A 15,673-nucleotide genomic window follows, 5' to 3' on the forward strand; every position below is an offset into this window, starting at 1 on the left:
AAACCTGTTGAATAGGATTACCAGAAGAATGAGGTTTCAAGGCCCGAAATAGCTTACAATTATATTTGAAACTTAGAAACTTAGTTCTATCTCCAAAAAACAAATCAGGAATAGGAATTCTTGGTTCTAACATAGATTTCTGATCAATAGTATCTTGAATTTTTTGTACATTTATAACGAGATTATCCATTGAAGAGCACAGACCCTGAATATCCATGTCCACACCTGTGTCCAGAATCACCCAAATGTCTAGGGGAAAAAAAAAAAAGTGAACACAGAGCAGAAAAAAAAAAAAAATGATGTCAGAACTTTTTCTTTCCCTCTATTGAGAATCATTAGTTTGGCTCCTTGTACTGTTATGTTTGCTAATGACAGGTGTTATGAAGGCAATCCAGAAACACAGTGTGCTTAGCGATCAGAGCGCACACAGTGATCTGACAAATACCCAAAAATACAAGAACGAGCTCTGAGACGTGGAAACTCTGTAGACTGCACACCTGATCCTATCCTAAACACAACTAAAAGCGGCTGTGGATTGCGCCTAACAACTACCTAGGCAACTCGGCACAGCCTAAGAAACTAGCTAGCCTGAAGATAGAAAAATAGGCCTGACTTGCCCCAGAGAAATTCCCCAAAGGAAGGCAGCCCCCCACATATAATGACTGTGAGTAAGATGAAAAGACAAAACGTAGGGATGAAATAGATTCAGCAAAGTGGAGCCCGATATTCTAGGACAGAGCGAGGACAGTAAAGCGAACTTTGCAGTCTACAAAAAACCCTAAAGCAAAACCACGCAAAGGGGGTAAAAAAAACCCACCGTGCCGAACTAACGGCACGGCGGTACACCCTTTGCGTCTCAGAGCTTCCAGCAAAACAAAAGACAAGCTGGACAGAAAAAAAGCAACAAAAAAGCAAAAAGCACTTAGCTATAAAGAGCAGCAGGTCACAGGAACAATCAGGAGAAGCTCAGATCCAACACTGAAACATTGACAAGGAGCAAGGATAGCAGCATCAGGCGGAGTTAAGTAATGAAGCAGTTAACGAGCTCACCAGAACACCTGAGGGAGGAAGCTCAGAAGCTGCAGTACCACTTGTGACCACAGGAGTGAATTCAGCCACAGAATTCACAACAGTTTGGGCTCCGAATGAGCCTTTCTCAAGCCAGAGCCACATTGACCAGCTGATAACAGAGCAAATTATATTTGAATGGGCATTGTTTTCAACCAACAAATGTATCCATAGTAAATTACTTCTAGCAAAAATATTTCATGTTCTTTTTTAAAAAGAAATAGCTTTTTTAACATTTCCCATGCTACTTGCTACATTTAAAACTCATTCTAAGACTTTGAAGTTTTCCCACTTGCTTTCTGAAGTTACCAACAGACTGATCATTCCTACTCTGAGATCACATCACATCATTCTTACTATCATCACAGGAAGGTTCATGTTGAAAGGTAATTAAACACCCGCTAGGGCCATGGGATGCTCGGTATCAGGTCAGCACAGTTCTTAAAGGGGATGTGTCACAGCTAGTGTTGAGCAATACCTTCCGATATTTGAAAGTATCGGTATCGGATGGTATCGGCCGATACCGGCAAAATATCGGATCTCGCCGATACCGATACCCGATACCAATACAAGTCAATGGGACACAAATATCGGAATGTATCCTGGATGGTTCCCAGGGTGTGAAGGAGAGGAAACTCTCCTTCAGGCCCTGGGATCCATATTAATGTAAAAAATCAAGAATAAAAATAAAAAATATGGTTATACTCACCCCTCCGAAGGACCCTGGCTGTCACTGCTGCAAGCGTCCGCCTCCGTTCCTGAGAATTGCAGAGAGTGAAGGACCTTCGATGACGTCGCGGTCAGGTGACCGTTCACCTGACCGCTCACGTGACCGCTCACCTGACTGCTCACGTGACCGCTCACCTGACTGCGATGTCATCGAAGGTCCTTCACTCACTACATTCTCAGGAACAGAGGCGGACGCTTGCAGCGGTGACAGCCAGGGTCCTTCGGATGGGTGAGTATAGCCATATTTTTTATTTTTATTCATTATTTTTTACATTAATATGGATCCCAGGGCCTGAAGGAGAGTTTCCTCTCCTCCAGACCCTGGGAACCATACGCACCACACATTCCGATTCCGATTTCCGATATCACAAAAATATCGGAACTCGGTATCGGAATTCCAATACAGCAAATATTGGCCGATACCCGATACTTGCAGTATCAGAATGATCAACACTAGTCACGGCAGCAACTTACCCAGTCCGTGGCCCTGGGCATGCAATAAAAGGGGATGAGGGAAATGTTTATAGGGGATAGGGAAAGTGTTCGGGACGCCACCTGTGGTACTCAGCCAGGGATGGCCAACACTGGTTAAAGGGATCCACTGGGGTCGATGGTGATGCAGCTTTGATGGTTTTGCTCCCCACAGGTGGCGCAGAGGCCCCAGGGCTACCAGGACAGTCTATGAGGGGTTGTGGATGTTAGAGTGGAGGAATCAATAGACGACACAGGGACTGCAGTTTCTTTACCTTTTAATTGCACGTACAGTCTGGAATACTGGTGACAGGTGATCTTGGAGATCCGGGCAGCCTGGAAGTGGTTCAAAATCCCCCTAGCCATTTGGGGTTGGAAGCCTTCTTTCTGAGCTGAATTCTGGGTTCTTGATGCCTTAGCATTCTTCAAGTCCCTCTCTCAATCTGTCCCTCAGGTGGAACACTACCCCCATGGCAGGCAGCTCAAGCCTTTTTCAGGTGACCCTCTTTCTTGGTGACTCCGAGCTCTAGTCTGCTGCTTTGCCTTCAGGTGTCTGTTGTGGCCAGGAGACCTGCAATCTCCTGCCCTCCGGGTTCAGTTGTGGTGCATGCAGCTCCCATACAATCTCAGACTCCGTGTCTGGTTTCCTGCTCTCAATCGTGGGTTGAGTTCAATCGCAGCTCCACTCCCAGTTTCTCTCCCACTTGCTTCCTCTCCCTTCACTGTCTCACACAGACTGACCTCTAACTCCTCCAAGCCAGAACTTATACGGAAGCTCCCCTGAAACCGGGTTTAGAGCTCCCCCTTCTGGCCTGAAGTCAGGAAAGTATTGCATGCTAGTGTTACCTGCTAAGGGGATTCCTTCTTGCTTCCAGGCATGGCATCACCCTCCCCGGGAGGCAGGCGATACCACTGTGGCAACTGGACTCCTGGGGTGCCACAGCAACATTTCTATTGTATATATGGAGCAGGAGATCACAGGGTCAACTATTAACAAAAGGTGATGGACTCAGCTCACCTCCTCTACCTCCCTGCACAGTGACCTCTATAAAAGTCACCTTTTAGAAGTCAATGAATCACCTCCTCCGTGCATGTGGAAGCTGTAAAAATTACTGTAACCCTGGATTGCTGTAAAAATAGAGTACACAAGTTGGAAGCTACTATGATCTACGAAATCTAAAATAAAATAATCTACAATCACGAAATATAATCAGATCAGAATAAATAGGTGAACTTTAGCTGCTGAACAAAATATTGGTTTCCTCTGAGCTTTCTTCCATAGTTAGTTCATAATTGGCTTACCCGTGATACCATGAAAATTTTACGTCAAGCAGACTTACCAGTTCTTTGACATTCTGTTTCGAGACCTGCAAGTTGCAATTTACTGCGAGTAGATTATCTTAGCCAACAACTCTGAAATTTCAACAGTTTTTTTAGCTAGATCACTAGCTGCTAAAAATGAATTTCAATTGCGAAACATGGTCTCGGTTGTAAGTCTGGCTTATGGTAGATTTTGAGTATTACAGTTGCTTAGACAATCAAAACCGAATCTCTCCCGTCTGCATCTCACTAACAAAATACCAGCTGAAAAGCCTTGTCCACTACAAAGCCATGTTTTGAATATGAATTTGGCATTATGTATTCAATTAAGTTAGCAGGCGAAAAAGCCATGAAACACCATCTTCACTACGCTGTAGTTGGTCGTGTAAATTTCTTTATCGCAAATTCCAAGGCTATGAAAAGCAGCTATACTGTAACATTTTTTCTTTCAAAATCATTCAAGGTAAACTTACTTGATCTTTGGTTTTTAATGAAGAAAAGTTTCAGTCTTTCTTTGAAAGTGTTCTCATTTACATAAAATTCAACTTGAACTCTGCAAAAAAGCACATATTAAAATATGTTAATTAGTAGCCTGGTAGGAAACATATGGCATACTACAACAGATTTCCTAATATGAGGCTGTCATTCTGTATCATATTTACTTGAAACGTGGCACAGCAATTTCTGTGGATGCAAAAGGACTTGAGTTTTACATTTTAACCCCTTTACCCCCAAGGGTGGTTTGCACGTTATGGACCGGGTCAATTTTTACAATTCTGACCACTGTCCCTTTATGAGGTTATAACTCTGGAATGCTTCAATGGATCCCGGTGATTCTGACAATGTTTTCTCGTGACATATTGTACTTCATGGTAGTGGTAAAATGTCTTTGATATTACCTGCGTTTATTTGTGAAAAAAATAGAAATATGGCAAAAATTTTGAAAATTTTGCAATTTTCCAACTTTGAATTTTTATGCAATTAAATTACAGAGATATATCACACAAAATACTTAAAACGTAACATTTCCCACATGTCTACTTTACATCAGCACAATTTTGGAACCAAAACTTTTTTTTGTTAGGGAGTTATAAGGGTTAAAAGTTGACCAGCAATTTCTCATTTTTACAACACCATTTTATTTTAGGGACCACATCTCATTTGAAGTCATTTTGAGGGGTCTATATAATAGAAAATACCCAAGCGCATGACAGAGCTTGGAAGCGAAGGAGTGCCATTTGACTTTTCAATGCAAAATTGACTGGAATTGAGATGGGACGCCATGTTGCGTTTGGAGAGCCACTGATGTGCCTAAACATTGAAACCCCCCACAAGTGACACCATTTTGGAAAGTAGACCCCCTAAGGAACTTATCTAGAGGTGTGGTGAGCACTTTGACCCACCAAGTGCTTCACAGAAGTTTATAATGCAGAACCGTAAAAATAAAAAATCATTTTTTTTTCACAAAAATTATCTTTTCTCCCCAATTTTTCATTTTCCCAATGGTAAGAGAAGAAATTGGAACCAAAAAGTTGTTGTACAATTTGGCCTGAGTACACTGATACCCCATATGTGTGGGTTAAACCACTGTTTGGGCGAATGGGAGAGCTCGGAAGGGAAGGAGCGCCGTTTGACTTTTCAATGCAAAATTCACAGGAATTGAGATGGGACGCCATGTTGCGTTTGGAGAGCCACTGATGTGCCTAAACATTGAAACCCCCCACAAGTGACACCATTTTGTAAAGTAGACCCCCTAAGGAACTAGATGTGTGGTGAGCACTTTGACCCACCAAGAGCTTCACAGAAGTTTATAATGCAGAGTCGTAAAAATAAAAATAAAATTTTTTTCCCACAAAAATTATTTTTTAGCCCCCAGTTTTCCCGAGGGTAACAGGAGAAATTGGACTCCAAAAGTTGTTGTGCAATTTGTCCTGAGTGCGCTGATACCCCATATGTGGGGGGAACCACCGTTTGGGCGCATGGGAGGGCTCGGAAGGGAAGGAGCGCCATATTGGAAACTAGACCCCCCAAGGAACTTATCTAGATGTGTTGTGAGAACTTTGAGCCCCCAAGTGTTTCACTACAGTTTCTAATGCAGAGCCGTGAAAATAAAAAAAAAAATTCCCCCAAAAATTATTTTTTAGCCCCAGGTTTTGTATTTTCTCGAGGGTAACAGGAGAAATTGGACCCCAAAAGTTGTTGTCCAATTTGTCCTGAGTGTGCTGATGCCCCATATGTGGGGGGAACCACCGTTTGGGCGCATGGGAGGGCTCGGAAGGGAAAGAGCGCCATTTGGAATGCAGACTTAGATGAAATGGTCTGCAGGCGTCACATTGCATTTGCAGAACCTCTAATGTACCTAATCAGTAGAAACCCCCCACAAGTGACCCCATATTGGAAACTAGACCCCCCACGAACTTATCTAGATGTGTTGTGAGAACTTTGAGCCCCCAAGTGTTTCACTACAGTTTATAACGCAGAGCTGTGGAAATAAAAAATCTTTTTTTTCCCACAAAAATTATTTTTTAGCCCCCAGTTTTGTATTTTCCCAAGGGTAACAGGAGAAATTGGACCCCAAAAGTTGTTGTCCAATTCGTCCTGAGTACGCTGATACCCCATATGTTGGGGTAAACCCCTGTTTGGGCACACGGGAGAGCTTGAAAGGGAAGGAGCACTGTTTTACTTTTTCAACGCAGAATAGGCTGGAATTGAGATCGGACGCCATGTCACGTTTGGAGAGCCCCTGATGTGTCTAAACAGTGGAAACCCCCAATTATAACTGAAACCCTAATCCAAACACACCCCTAACCCCAATTCCAACGGTAACCCTAACCACACCTCTAACCCAGACACACCCCTAACCCTAATCCCAACCCTATTCCCAACTGCAAATGTAATCCAAACCCTAACCCTAACTTTAGCCCCAACCCTAACTGTAGCCTTAACCCTAACTGTAGTCTTAACCCTAGCCCTAACCCTAGCCCTAACCATAACCCTAGCCCCAACCCTAGCCCTAACCCTAACCCTAACCCTAGCCCTAACCCTAGCCCTAACCCTAGCCCTAACCCTAGCCCTAACCCTAGCCCTAGCCCTAACCCTAGCCCTAACCCTAACCCTAGCCCTAACCCTAACCCTAGCCCTAACCCTAGCCCTAACCCTAGCCCTAACCCTAGCCCTAGCCCTAACCATAATGGGAAAATGGAAATAAATACATTTTTTTAATTTTATTATTTAAGGGGGGTTTGATTTACTTTTATAGCGGGTTTTCTAGCGGATTTTTATGATTGGCAGCCATCGCACACTGAAAGACGCTTTTTATTGCAAAAAATATTTTTTGCATTACCACATTTTGAGAGCTATAATTTTTCCATATTTGAGTCCACAGAGTTATGTGAGGTCTTGTTTTTTGCGGGACGAGTTGACGTTTTTATTGGTAACATTTTCAGGCACGTAACATTTTTTGATCGCTTTTTATTCTGATTTTTGAGAGGCAGAATTACCAAAAACCAGCTATTCATGAATTTCTTTTGGGGGAGGCGTTTATACCGTTCCGCGTTTGGTAAAATTGATAAAGCAGTTTTATTCTTCGGGTCAGTACGATTACAGTGACACCTCATTTATATCATTTTTTTAATGTTTTGGTGCTTTTATACGATAAAAACTATTTTATAGAAAAAATAATTATTTTTGCATCGCTTTATTCTGAGAGCTATAACTTTATTATTTTTTTGCTGATGTTGCTGGTTGGCAGCTCGTTTTTTGAGGGACAAGATGACGCTTTCAGCGATACCATGGTTATTTATATCCGTCTTTTTGATCGCGTGTTATTCCACTTTTTGTTCGGCGGTATGATAATAAAGCGTTGATTTTTGCCTGGTTTTTTTTTTTTTTTCTTACGGTGTTTACTGAAGGGGTTAACTAGTATGACAGTTTTATAGGTCGGGTCATTACGGACGCGGCGATACTAAATATGTGCACTTTTATTGTTTTTTTTTAATTTAGATAAAGAAATGTATTTATGGGAATTATAATTTTTTTTTTTTCATTATTTAGGATTTTTTTTTTTTTTTTTACACACTTGTAAAAATTTTTTTTTACTTTTTTACTTTGTCCCAGGGGGTGACAATACAGATCGCTGATCTGCCAGTTTGCACAGCACTCTGGCAAATCACTGATCTGTCTCAGAGCGCTGCAGCGTTACCAAGTGCCTGCTCTGAGCAGGCACTTGGTAAGCCACCTCCCTCCCTGCAGGACCCGGATCCGCGGCCATCTTGGATCCGGGATTTGCTGCAGGGAGGAAGGTAGGAGACCCCCGGAGCAACGTGATCACATCGCGTTGCTGCGGGGGTCTCAGGGAAGCCCGCAGGGAGCCCCCTCCCTGCGCGATGCTTCCCTGCACCGCCGGCACATCGCGATCATGTTTGATCGCGGTGTGCCGGGAATTAATGTGTCGGGGGCGGTCCGTGACTGCTCCTGGCACATAGTGCCAGATGTCAGCTGCGATAAGCAGCTGACACCCGGCCGCGATCGGCCGCGCTCCCCCCGTGAGCGCGGCTGATCGCCTATGACGTACTATTCCGTCCTTGGGAAGTAGGGCCCACCCCACATGGACGGAATAGTACGTCTAATGGCAGAAAGGGGTTAAAATAGTTTAAACCAAAGGCATAAAACATAATACATGTATAACACGTGCATGCAATGGCGGATAGCCAGAGTTAGGTAAAAAAATCGCTTTTCTTTTACTTAAAGCGTAACTGTTGCTTTATTTTACTTATTTTTCATAAATCAAAACTAGATCTGCTTCTACTCTGTCAGGACTGATCTTTCATTCTCAAAATTTGTATTCCACAGGAAAAAAAATGTTGATATAGGAGATGAAAGCTGGTGCTCGTAAAGTTTTATGGAAAACTTTATCAATTGTTTCCAGAGAACTTGCAGCAGAAAGTTTATGTCTGTTTCTAGATCCTGAATCCTCTTACCACTTCTCTACTCCATAGAATTTTAGAAACACCAACTCTCAACTGTAATTTCTGTAAGGGAAAGCTCTGTCCTTACTAAATATACATTTTGCAGATTTTACCCATGTTCTGTTGGAGTTTTTCATGGAACCAAAGACTTGGCTATGAAACTTTCATCCATGAATCAGATTAAAATCCACACGTCTTAATTTTTTTGGGAACACACAGTCATCCAAAAATTTTGAATAATTTAATTAAAACGAAATTATAAGAAAGGTGCTCCTAAAAGGACTGTCAGCAATTAATTTATTACTCAAGAAAAAAATACTTAATCTTTAACCCCTTCCCGGTGGTACAGGGAAGCATCGCACAGGGAGGGGGTTCCCTGCGGGCTTCCCTGAGACCCCCGCAGCAACGCGATGTGATCGCGTTGCTGCGAGGGTCTCCTTACCTCCCTCCCTGCTCCAGGCCCAGATCCAAGATGGCCGCGGCATCCAGGTCCTGCAGGGAGGGAGGTGGCTTACCAAGTGCCTGCTCAGAGCAGGCGCTTGGTAACCCTGCACTGCTCTAAGTCAGATCGGTGATCTGACAGAGTGCTGTGCAAACTGTCAGATCACCAATCTGTGATGTCCCCCCCTGGGACAAAGTAAAAAAGTTAAAAAAAAAATTTCCACACGTGTAAAAAAATTTTTTTTAAAAAAAATTCCTAAATAATGAAAAAACATATATATTATTCCCATAAATTCATTTCTTTATCTAAATAAAAAAAAAAAAAACAATAAAAGTACACATATGTAGTATCGCTGCATCCATAACGACCCAACCTATAAAACTGTCCCACTAGTTAACCCCTTCAGTAAACACCGTAAGAAAAAAAAAAAACGAGGCAAAAAACAACGCTTTATTATCATACTGCCGAACAAAAAGTGGAATAACACGCGATCAAAAAGACAGATATAAATAACCATGGTACCGATGAAAGCATCATCTTAGCCTGGAAAAAAACGAGCCGCCATACAGCATCATCAGCAAAAAAATAAAAAAGTTATAGTCCTCAGAATAAAGCGATGCAAAAATAATTATTTTTTCTATAAAATAGTTTTTATTGTATAAAAATAGTAAATAGATTAATCTGAGACCATAGAGAAAAATGTAAATCAAACTTGATTTATTTATTCAAGATAACCAGTCATACAGGATGCCGATGCCAACGTTTCGGCCATAGGCCTTTATCAAGGCACTTATGTAAAAAATAATATTACATGAATCAGTAAATAAACATATCTCTATAAAACTGGTAACAAACAAAACAGAAGAGAATATATAATAATACAACAATCTCATATATAGAACATCCAGTAGAAACGTGTCCTGAAAGAAAAGGGAAAGGAAGGGGAAGAATAAAAGGGGGGAAAAAGAAAAAAGTGAAGGGGAAGAAAAGGAAGGGGGGAAGGGGGAATGGAACAACAAGAGAGAAAGAGAGAGGGGAAAAAAAGGAAAAGCACAAAATCACAGTGCAATAACATCTTGCAGTAGACACAAAAAGAACACCCAGTTCCAGGTCCAAAGACATAGGCAGAAAAAAACAATCCATCACCAATAGTAACTGCAGTAATAGCCTGTAGGAAAAATAAATACCTGTATGTTGGTAATGAAGGAGCTAAATAAGATACAGATAAGATAAATCCAAATGGACAATGAGTATCGGAACCATATAACCCATGGACAAAAAGAAAAAAAGAAAAAAAGAAGAAAAAAAGTGGCAGGGTACACTGGCAAATTACCTGACAGGAATAGCTGAAGAATGCGGACACCGCCGCTGTAAGGATCGGATGTAACAGGAGGCGGAAGAGCGCTATTTTATAGGGGAACTGACCCTAGGAACCGGAACGGGAAAGTCCCCTGAGGACCAATTTATATGTAGACTGAGATCCCCCTGATCAATTATACTTTTATTGTATAAAAGCGCCAAAACATAAAAAATGATATAAATGAGGTATTGCTGTAATCGTACTGACCCATCGAATAAAACTGCTTTATCAATTTTACCAAACGCGGAACGGTATAAACGCCTCCCCCAAAAGAATTTCATGAATTGCTGGTTTTTGGTCATTCTGCCTCACAAAAATCGGAATAAAAAGCGATCAAAAAATGTCACGTGCCTGAAAATGTTACCAATAAAAACGTCAATTTGTCCCACAAAAATCAAGACCTCAAATGACTCTGTGGGCCAAAATATGGAAAAATTATAGCTCTCAAAATGTGGTAACGCAAAAAATATTTTTTGCAATAAAAAGCGTCCTTTAGTGTGTGACGGTTGCCAATCATAAAAATCCGCTAAAAAACCCGCTATAAAAGTAAATCAAACCCCCCTTCATCACCCCCTTAGTTAGGGAAAAATAATTTTTTTTTTAAAAATGTATTTATTTCCATTTTCCCATTAGGGTTAGGTTTAGGGTTAGGGTTGGGGCTAGGGTTAGGGTTGGGGCTAGGGTTAGGGTTAGGGCTAGGGTTAAGGCTACAATTAGGGTTGGGGCTAAAGTTAGGGTTAGGGTTGGGGCTAAAGTTAGGGTTAGGGTTTGGATTACATTTACGGTTGGGTATAGGGTTGGGATTAGGGTTAGGGGTGTGTCTGGGTTAGAGGTGTGGTTAGGGTTACCGTTGGGATTAGGGTTAGGGGTGTGTTTGGATTAGGGTTTCAGTTATAATTGGGGGGGTTGCACTGTTTAGGCACATCAGGGGCTCTCCAAACGCGACATGGCGTCCGATCTCAATTCCAGCCAATTCTGCGTTAAAAAAGTAAAACAGTGCTCCTTCCCTTCCGAGCTCTCCCGTGTGCCCAAACAGGGGTTTACCCCAACATATGGGGTATCAGCGTACTCAGGACAAATTGGACAACAACTTTTGGGGTACAATTTCTCCTGTTCCCCCAGGGAAAATAGAAAACTGGGGGCTAAAAAATAATTTTGGGGGGAAATTTTTATTTTTTATTTTCATGGCTCTGCATTATAAACTGTAGTGAAACATTTGGGGGTTCAAAGTTCTCACAACACATCTAGATAAGTTCCTTGTGGGGTCTGTTAGGACTGGCGGAACGCACCAAGTACAAGATGAAATGGAACTAGGTGCGTTCGCAGTCCGAGGTCCACCGTGCAGGTAAAAACTCTGCTGCTAGTAAGACGGACTATATGGCGGTACTACAAGTATACACGCACGGGTTAACTGCACCCTGCGTGAAGGAAGCGATCCTGTTGCATCACAGGACCGCGGTACCGCACATAGAGCGCGAGCAATAAGTCAGCGAACTCAACCCCAACTAGGATTGAAGTCCGATTAGACACTTGCTGGCACAACACCGCAACTGGGTGTGTAAGGAAACTAAATAATAATATAAACGCACAAGAGTGCGTGCGGTGCCGCACAGACGGACGCCACTAACCACCCAGGCTTGGGTCAGGAAAGCGCAGAGCAAGCGCACAGCGCCGTACAGGCGGACACAGCAACTGGTAGCTGTAATGTGTGTTACGTGCTGTTGGATAAGTCGGGCGCTAGATAGCAAACATACACCTTCCGTGAACAGACATTCAATAGGGAGGGTATTTAAAGAGCGACTTTCACTCACAACACACACACATATTTACAAGACAATACTAGCGCATGGCCGTGCGGTCATGCGCAGTTTATATAGCTGCAGCACAGGAAACAGCTACAGAAGTTTTGCCCTTTCAGGACCTGCCAAAAGGACCAATGGGATGTGCTGCAGTACCTGAGCATGTGACCTTCGATCTCCAACAGGAGATCTTGCCCTGGGCATGCTCAGTGTGTGCAAATAAGGACTTAGATCCAGAAACGTCCACTCGCCGCTGCCCAGCACTGGCTTCAATGGCAGAAGCAGGAAAAGCAGCAGTAACTCTTCGCACAGAGTCAGACTGAGCGAGACGCTGGGATCGACGTCCCTGCTGAGCAGACTCCACTGCGGCTGGAGGAGAATGGGAGACCGCAGCGGAGACGGATCGAGATTCCCCCTGTGCAGCAGAGGAAACTCGACTCCTAATATTGCCCCTCCTAGGGCCCCCCCTCCTTGGGCCTCGCTACGTTCGAAGGCAGCAATGAGCTGCGGGGCCCGAATGTGCTCAACAGGCTCCCAGGACCTGTCCTCGGGGCCATAACCCTTCCAGTCTACCAAATAAAATTTTTTGCCACGTACCACCTTGCACCCCAAAATAGCGTTCACCTCATAATCGTCCGTAGACGAACCCGATGTCCCAGCAGATGACTCGGAGAACCGGGACATATACACGGGTTTCAAGAGGGACACATGAAAGGTGTCGGTGATACCCAGGCGTGGCGGAAGGGCCAAACGATAGACCACAGGATTAACCTGCTCGAGGACCTTGAATGGGCCCAAGTAGCGAGGAGCAAATTTAGTGGACTCAACTCGCAGCCTGATGTTACGGGCGGAGAGCCACACCAAGTCCCCAGGAGCAAAAGTCAGAGCGGGGCGCCGATGAGCATCGGCGGAGGACCTCATTCTCTCCTTAGAGGCCCGAATGGCATTCTGAGTGCGGTCCCAAATATCCCGTGCCTCCACAGCCAAGTCTGCCACCCTGGAGTCTGCGGAAGACACGGGCATAGGCACAGGTACCCGTGGATGCTGACCATAGTTGAGGAGGAATGGGGTTTGTCCAGTGGAGTCGGCTACGGCGTTGTTCAGTGCAAACTCTGCCCATGATAGCAAGGATGCCCAGTCATCCTGCCTGACTGAAACAAAATGTCGCAGGTATGTGACCAAGGTCTGGTTGGCCCTCTCTACCAACCCATTCGTCTCGGGATGATATGCGGAAGAGAGATTTAACTCAATGCTGAGAAGACGACAAAGCTCTCTCCAGAACCGAGACGCAAACTGGGGACCCCGGTCACTGACAATGTTGTCTGGCATGCCGTGTAGGCGGAAGATGTGTCTTATGAACAACGCTGCCAAGGCCCGTGCAGAAGGTAACCGTGGGAGCGGCACCAAATGCACCATTTTCGAGAAATGATCGGTAATAACCCAAATGACGGTACAGCCGCGAGACTTGGGCAAACCCACTACAAAGTCCATCCCGACCATCTCCCAGGGCCTGTCTGCCACCGGCATGGGATAGAGTAACCCAGATGGCCGTTGTCAAGGAGACTTATTTTTGGCGCATGAGACACACGCCAGAACGTAATCTCTGACATCTCAGACCATATGCGGCCACCAGTACGTCCTCGCCAGTAGCTCAGATGTCCTCTTTGTCCCAAAGTGTCCACCCACCCTGGATGAATGAGCCCAAGAGAGAACCTCCGGTCGCAAATTAATGGGCACAAAAGTCTTGACCGGAGGCACAGACTCTAGCGAAACTGGCGCTACGGTTCTCAGGCTCTCGGAAGGGACAATAAGCTGAGGCTCCTCTTCCTCCTCCTCAGTTGACATGAGGGAGCGAGAGAGAGCGTCAGCACGGATATTCTTCTCCCCGGCGAGAAAATGAAGGGAAAAGTGGAACCGGGAGAAGAACAGGGACCATCTGGCCTGGCGAGAATTTAGCCGCTGGGCTGTCTGCAAATAGACCAAATTTTTGTGGTCCGTGTAAACTTGGCTCTATTATGAGTTATTTAACCCGCTAATCGTACTGGGCACTGTCTTACTGCCTGTTTCTTGTTTGGGGTTTTTCCCCCATGCGTCCGTTATGAGTGATCGCTTGTAGGTCGCTATGTTATTGTGCAGTTAGCTACTGTTTTCCGCTCTTTTGCATGCACTTTTCCATCAGTTTGGTGGCTCAGGGCAGTCAGTATTTGTGTCCAGGTTTTGGGTATGTCCCCATTTTGACCTCATGAGCCAGGGGATAGGTTTTCCCTTTACATTGTTTTGCAGGCATATGATTGTATACTATAACACTATATGTTTATAATAACGGAGGGACCAAGTTGTTTATATGTATTGTTTTTAATTATGTTTTAAATTTTCTTTGTGTGGTTTGCCAATAAAATTCTTGTTACTTTATATGAGTTATTGTTGTTTCATATGTCCGTGGTGTGCATATATATATAGTGGCTCCTTTTTCTCTTTTTTTTTTTTCTGGTTGTACATTGGCCACTTTTTGCACCCTGGCTGACACCTATTTTATACAATTTATTAGTTGTGCGCTTGGTGTTTTTTGGTTTCTCAACTTGGAAGGGAAACCGCGCACCATCCAGAAGGTGTCTCCACTCCGAAAAGGCCAACTTCATTGCTAGCAACTCCCTGTCCCCGATGAAGTAGTTTCTCTCCGCTGGCGTGAAGGTCTTAGAGAAGAAGAAGCATGGATGCTTCCGACCTTGAGCATCCTTTTGATAGAGGACTGCTCCAGCACCAACGGACGAGGCATCCACCTCCATTAGGAATGGCTTATCCACATCGGGACGATGTAAGATGGGAGCGCTAGCAAAGTGTGACTTAATAGAAGTGAAGGCCTTGGAGACCTCTTCCAACCACAATTTGGGATTCGCTCCCTTCTTGGTGAGGGCTACCAAGGGAGCTACCAGAGTTGAGAAGTGGGGAATGAACTGGCGGTAATAGTTTATGAACCCCATAAAGCGCTGCACCGCTTTAAGAGAATGGGGCTTTTGCCAGTCCATCACAGCCTGTAGTTTGGCAGGATCCATAGCCAATCCCTGGGCGGAGATGATATAGCCCAGGCAAGGTAAAGACTCCTGCTCAAACATACACTTCTCCAACTTTGCATAAAGAGAGTTTGCCCGTAGGAGGTCGAAGACTCTGCCAACTTCTCTCCGGTGGGAGTCAATATCTGGAGAAAAGATGAGAATATCATCCAGATAGACTACAACTGAGGTGGAAAGCATATCCCGGAAGATGTCGTTGACAAAGTCTTGGAAAACGGCTGGGGCATTACAGAGCCCGAAGGGCATTACCAGATACTCATAGCGCCCATCTCTGGTGTTAAACGCCGTTTTCCATTCGTCCCCCTCACGGATGCGAATCAGGTTGTAAGCACCCCGCAGATCTAGTTTAGTAAACACCCTTGCTCCCCGAAGCCTATCGAAAAGCTCAGGTATCAAGGGCAAAGGATACTTGTTCTTAACGGTGATAGCGTTAAGACCCCTGTAGT

At 44.2% G+C, this 15,673-nt stretch overlaps 1 protein-coding gene across 1 annotated transcript in view; it reads right to left on the bottom strand.

Moving 5' to 3' along the window:
- KCNT2 (potassium sodium-activated channel subfamily T member 2) overlaps positions 1-15,673 on the bottom strand; it is a 1,033,274-nt gene that overhangs the window by 830,753 nt on the left and 186,848 nt on the right. The window contains exon 2 of the mRNA XM_069737282.1: positions 4,062-4,141. Within this exon, the coding sequence (XP_069593383.1) occupies positions 4,062-4,141 (80 nt within the window). The remainder of the gene's footprint in view (positions 1-4,061; positions 4,142-15,673) is intronic.

Source organism: Ranitomeya imitator, chromosome 8, assembly GCF_032444005.1.
Source record: "Ranitomeya imitator isolate aRanImi1 chromosome 8, aRanImi1.pri, whole genome shotgun sequence".
Classification (NCBI taxonomy): Eukaryota; Metazoa; Chordata; class Amphibia; order Anura; family Dendrobatidae; genus Ranitomeya; species Ranitomeya imitator.